Here is a 5,375-nt window from a genome sequence, read left to right as displayed (position 1 = left end):
CAGGAGACGTTGACCTGCACAGAGACTTCAGCCCGGCCCACATCATTCTCCGCCCAGCACGTCACATTCTTCCGGTTGAGGTCACTGGTGACATTGGCCAGGGTCAACCCCAGGGTCGGCAGAGCCCCCGATTGCTGGGTCAGGGAAGAGAGGGGAACATTACGAAGAGTGCCAGCAGGCTTCGGTGTGGAGGCAGGGGGCAGGAGCTGAGGCCTTTGGGGAGCCCCTGTGGCTCCAGATGGAAAAGAAAGAAGGGGTAGGGGGAACGGGGGCGGGGGAGGAAAGAGGCGGAGGCGAGAATATAGCAGAGGATGCCCACCCTTCCTTCAGGGCTTCCTCACAGACTGTCTCCTGGATCATTAATTTAATGGTCTGAAAAATCTAGAACAGAACCAGTAACCTCCAAATAGGCAGAGAATACCCTGAACCAAAACCACCTTCTGAGCGGCTAACCAGATGCCGAGAATCTCAAGTACCAAACAGACACGACCCATCGGATGAACCAGCTGGGGCCTCGCCACCTGCTCGTTTTCATTTCACACACAGTCCTAACGGTCTCGGCCGAGGAAGACCAGAAACACAGAGATGGCGCCAAGGACAGGGCGGCAGGCAAAGGGACCGCAGCAGCATGACCCCGCCCCCTTGGCAGATGAACAGAGTGAAGTTAGAGGCAAAGCGGCTCGTTTCTGAATCATCACTGAAAGATGGAATCAGCTTCAGATTCTCTTCCTAAGAAACTGTGGAAACATGCCAGTTGCATGACCTTAGGACAATTCTTATCTTGCTGAACCATGGTTTTCTTGTTTCGTAAGCTAGAGAGGTAGACGAAATGATCTTGCGACATTTTAGAAAGCTATTTTCATAAAAGGGTGAAACTACATTAGGCAGTGGACAAACCTCACTTATCTGGAAATTTCATAAATGTGGGATCCTTTGGATAAGTGCGGGAGGAGGTGAATGTCCCTAGGTTTCCAATGGAGTGTAAGCTGGAAGAGTCCAGAAGAGCCCTCTGGTCTCCTGTGCAAGCTCTGGGTCCAGCCTCCTCCGGGGGATGCCCCGCCTCGCCCCGCCTCTCCCCAAGCTTCTCTTTGGCGTCCCGTCTCTACCAGGTCACTCGGGGTATACAGCATCCCCCTAACTTTTCCCTTTGAGCTGCCATCCTCCAGTGTCCTGAGGGTGACCTGTACCACCTTGCCCTCTATTTAACCCACTTGGGTGTGGCTTTTCTATAGGAAGTTTCTAGAAAACAGAAGTGGTAGCAAACATGTAAGTTTCCCGAAGAGGAAAAGTAAAACCCTGGAATTTCCAAAACCGTTGAGCAAAGGATCTCTGCACAGAGGTCACGGACAACCCCTCGCCCCTGCCTTGTTCCCTTCCGGCCGCTCACTCTCAGGGGGGCCCTGCTCTCTGGGAGGGAAGGAACCACACACAGTGCTGGTGACCCCTCCCCCGTGTCTGGGTCCCTGCCTCTGCCAGTTCCTCCTTCAATATTGTTCCAGGGGCCCCCAGCCATTGTGGGGGATGGCTCCCTCCCAAAGCGAGGGCCTCCACACGGAACACATGGGTCCGGCTCCTCCAAGGGGCGGGACCTGGGGCATCTCTCCCTGTGGGGCCAGATTTTTGGGTGGGCGCGGCCTATCGTCCGCCCCTGCTGATCTTGTCAACAAGGCCCGAGTCCGCCATGGCCACACTCTGCTGCCTGTCATCGGCCTGACGACGAAGGGCGAGGCGTGGGAAGATGCCCAAAAACACATCTGCAGGACAGAGATAGCCGCCAGAGTGCCCAGAGGCAGGCGGGACATCAAAGGTCATCGTGTCCACCTCCCCAGTTGACAGATAAGAGAACCAACGTGCAGGCAGATGTAGGGAGTTTTCCACAAGTCAGTCCAAAAATTAATTCGTGAGAAAGCTGGACCCAGACCTGTGCCTTCTTTCCTGACATGGGCATCACACGCCCAAGCGGATGTCGCTTCTGGAATCTCCAGGAAAGGACCGGAAAGGCCCTGAGGACTTACCTGGGTGCCAGGACCACACCTGCTCTCTCCCCGGTCCCGTTTCCTTCTCTAGAAGGCAGGTGGACGGGGCAGATGCTCTGTGGGTTCAGGGACCTTCTCTGTTGCAGCCAGAGAGGGGCCTAAGTCCAGGTGGCCCCAGCAGAGGTTGGGGTCCCAGCTGGGCGGGTGCCCGCCCCGAGGGCCTGTGTGTACCTGCCCCACAGAATGAGCCTGAGCCCCACGCAGCTAAGCCAGGGCTGCCCATCCCTCCGGCTCTACGTCTTCTTACTCACTGTCTCTCTCTTCCTGTCTTTGCCCCGTGGCCTGTCCAAGCCTCTCCTAGAGAGAGGGGAAGGGGCCAGGGGCGGGGGCCCAGGGCTTCTCACCGTCACCGTGGCTGACTCCTCCAGCTCCGTGAGGATCCAGCCGGCCTGCTCCAGGCCCCGCCCCTCCACCTGGCATTGCAGCCACACATCGTCCCCCACGTCCACTGAGGCGTTGGGCATCTGGACCTTCAGCACGGGCACGGCTGTCGGCCCAGGATGGCCAGGGGGCGTTAGAGCAGGCAGTGGCCTCGGGGCCCTCCCCCAGGGCCATGCCTTCCCCCCCCCACAATGGCCCTGAGTCCCCCCTGGCAATGCCTCCCACGTCTGGTGCCCCCAGCATGCAGCTCCTTCCCAGCCCGTTACGGCACCTCCCGCACCTACCGCAGCTGGCGTTGGCCAACAGAGCCAGGGGACCCTGCCCGGGGCACTGCAGCTTCTGGGCACGCACTCCGCCCAGCCCTTCCTCCTCCCAGCGCAGCAGCCAGTGCAGGGCGCAAGAGCAGCGCAGAGGGTTCCCCGCCAGGACCCTGTGGGCACGGGGGACACTGAGAGAGCCAGGGTGGGCCGGGTGGGCCCGAGGAGCCACAGAGAACAAAGTATCCCATAAGAGGGAGTGCAGAGCGCGGGGGCGGAACGGCTACAGGGAAAGGAGAGGGGACAGAGGAGAGGCCCCTCCTCCCGGGGACCCAGGAACAAGATATTATCACGAGGAATCAAATCCAGAAAGTCAAGGAGCCCGCGGTGGGCTCCACGCAATTCCCTTGCCCCAGCGGGGTCCCCGGGGTGACAGGCCACGCGAGGACTCTGGGCAGGATGACAAAGAGGGGAGGCTCAGGTGCCAACCACACACAGACCCCTGCTGCCGAGCCGCCCCCCTACACAGGGTGCTGGCGGGGGAGGGGGCAGGTGCGCCCCACGTGCCCTGGCCCGGAGAATGGCGCCGGCCCCCAGTGGGCCTGTGGCCTCTTTGACGGAGGTCACGGTCATGTGCGGTCAGGTGAGTCCCTGTCTCAGGTCTCAGCTCGCGGCCAAACACACAGTCCCCGAAGAGCGCGGTCCGTAGCCCCCCCCACACAGTCACACACCTCCTCGCAGAGATGCGAGTGCCCGCGTGGGCGCACACACGCACACACTCACGCGCACGTGCACACACACACGCGCTCCAGCCCCTGGAAGGCCCACACTCACAGCTCCTGCAGTGTCAGGCCCTGGACGGTTTTCCAGGAGAGAGACTCCAAAGCATTGAAAGAGAGATTCCTGTGGGAGGCGAGACAGAGACAGCCGCCTTCAGCCGCAGCTGCCCCGCCTCCAGCCCAGGGGGAGGGAGGAGGAGCCACAGGAAGCTGCCCTCTGGCTGCCCCCCCGCCCCCACACCCAGGGCAACTAGAACCATCCAAGGGGGCACCAGGGTCAGAACAGGTTAGGCCCTTTGAGTCCTCCTCTCCTCCCTGGGACAGCAAGGGTTAACTCCACTTAACCCTCCCCAGACCCCAGGGAGGGGGTCCCAAGGAACAGCCGCTCCCTCTCCCCAACCCCGGCCCCAGCTGGCAAAGTGCTGAGGCCCCAGCTGGAGGAAGGGGCTCCATCTGTGCTCCCCTACCCATGAGCCTGAGCCCGAGCCGGACGGGCCGCAGGAAGAGGGGGATGGTGACCAGGATGGTGACAGAGTCCTTCCTCGGCTCTCCCCACCCCCTTCCTTCCCCTCCTCAAGGACCCCGGGGTCCCTAGCTGGAGACATGGAGAGGCAAGTCCCGAGGGGTGCCCGAGCCCCGATCCTCCCTTACGCCCCGCTTCCCCTGCGGGACCAGCCCCGGGCACCCACGGATGGAGGGGGAGGGGGGGCTCCGGGTGCTGAGCGGCTGGCTCTCGGCTTTAGCTCAGGCAGGATCCCACCGTTCACTGCAGGATGGACAGGCCTGCTTGGGATTCTCTCTCTCTCTCTCCCTCTGCCCTTTCCCCCTCCCCTCAAAATAAATAAACATTAGAGGCGCCTGGGGGACTCGGTGGGTTAAGTGTTCAACTTCAGCTCAGGTGACGATCTCACGGTTGGTGAGTTTGAGCCCTGCGTCCGGGCTCGGCGCTGGCTGTGTGGAGCCTGCTTGGGAATCCCACTCTCTCCTCTCTCTGCCTCCTCCCCCACTGGTGTTTTCTCACTCTCTCTTTCAAAATAAATAAACTGGGGGTGACACAATCTCTCACCAGGTTGATTATGAAGGTTCACTGACATTACATATTGTGAGGTGTCACTGGGTATGCATTTTTAACTGAAGCCCCAGTATGTAGTCAGGGATGCAGCATCACCTGTGTGTGTGTGTGTGTGTGTGTGTGTGTCTGTGTGTGTGTGTGTGAGAGAGAGAGAGAGAGAGAGGGGAGGGGGAGGGACACAGAGAGAGGGAGACCGTGGATCTGAAGCAGGCTCCACACTGACAGCAGACAGCCTGATGTAGGGCTCGAATTCACGAACCATGAGATCGTGACCTGAGCCAGAGTCAGACACTTAACCAACGGAGCCCCCCAGACGCCCCGCATCACCTTTTTCTTGTAAAACCACGGGGCGCAGCAGAGAGGTCAGAGTCCCCTGCACAAGCCCACGAATGGCAGGCCTCACTGCGCAGCCCGTCTCTCTGCTACCCGGGGAAGGTGGGGGTGCTGAGCCCCTGACCTCAGAAGGCCAGACAGGGGCTGCCAGGAACTCCAAGGGTCTCTCCTGCCCGTGGCCACCCCCCCCCACAGAAGGGGGGAAAGGTGACAAGCGGCAGATCTGATTCCCCCCCCCCCTGCTCCCAGGCCACCCGGGGGCTCCAGCCCTTGCGCCCTTGCCCTGGTGTGAAACTGAACTCCAGAAGGAAGAACGGGGCAGGCACCTACGACCTACGAGACAGACGTGTCCTATAGGTGAAGCGCGGGGGAGGGACCGCGAGGGCCTTGCAGCTGATGGGGTGGGAGCTGAGGGCCCCCACATCCCTGGAGCAGGTGCGGAGGAGCCGCAGGAGAACGGGGGAGACTCCCGCCCGAACAGCTGGGGCTTCTCCAGAATGAGGGGTGGGGGCGCAAG

General features: G+C 61.0%; 1 protein-coding gene across 1 annotated transcript in view; it reads right to left on the bottom strand.

Moving 5' to 3' along the window:
* NTRK1 (neurotrophic receptor tyrosine kinase 1) overlaps positions 1-5,375 on the bottom strand; it is a 19,818-nt gene that overhangs the window by 9,908 nt on the left and 4,535 nt on the right. The window contains exons 4-7 of the mRNA XM_077764079.1: positions 3,509-3,626; positions 2,702-2,847; positions 2,381-2,523; positions 2-134 (exon numbers count right to left, since the gene is read on the bottom strand). Of these exons, the coding sequence (XP_077620205.1) occupies positions 2-134; positions 2,381-2,523; positions 2,702-2,847; positions 3,509-3,626 (540 nt within the window). The remainder of the gene's footprint in view (position 1; positions 135-2,380; positions 2,524-2,701; positions 2,848-3,508; positions 3,627-5,375) is intronic.

Source organism: Crocuta crocuta, unplaced genomic scaffold (assembly GCF_008692635.1).
Source record: "Crocuta crocuta isolate KB4526 unplaced genomic scaffold, BGI_CrCroc_1.0 scaffold528, whole genome shotgun sequence".
Classification (NCBI taxonomy): domain Eukaryota; kingdom Metazoa; phylum Chordata; class Mammalia; order Carnivora; family Hyaenidae; genus Crocuta; species Crocuta crocuta.
The sequence above is the reverse complement of the archived record's forward strand: the minus strand, read 5'-3'. Positions and strand labels throughout refer to the sequence as shown.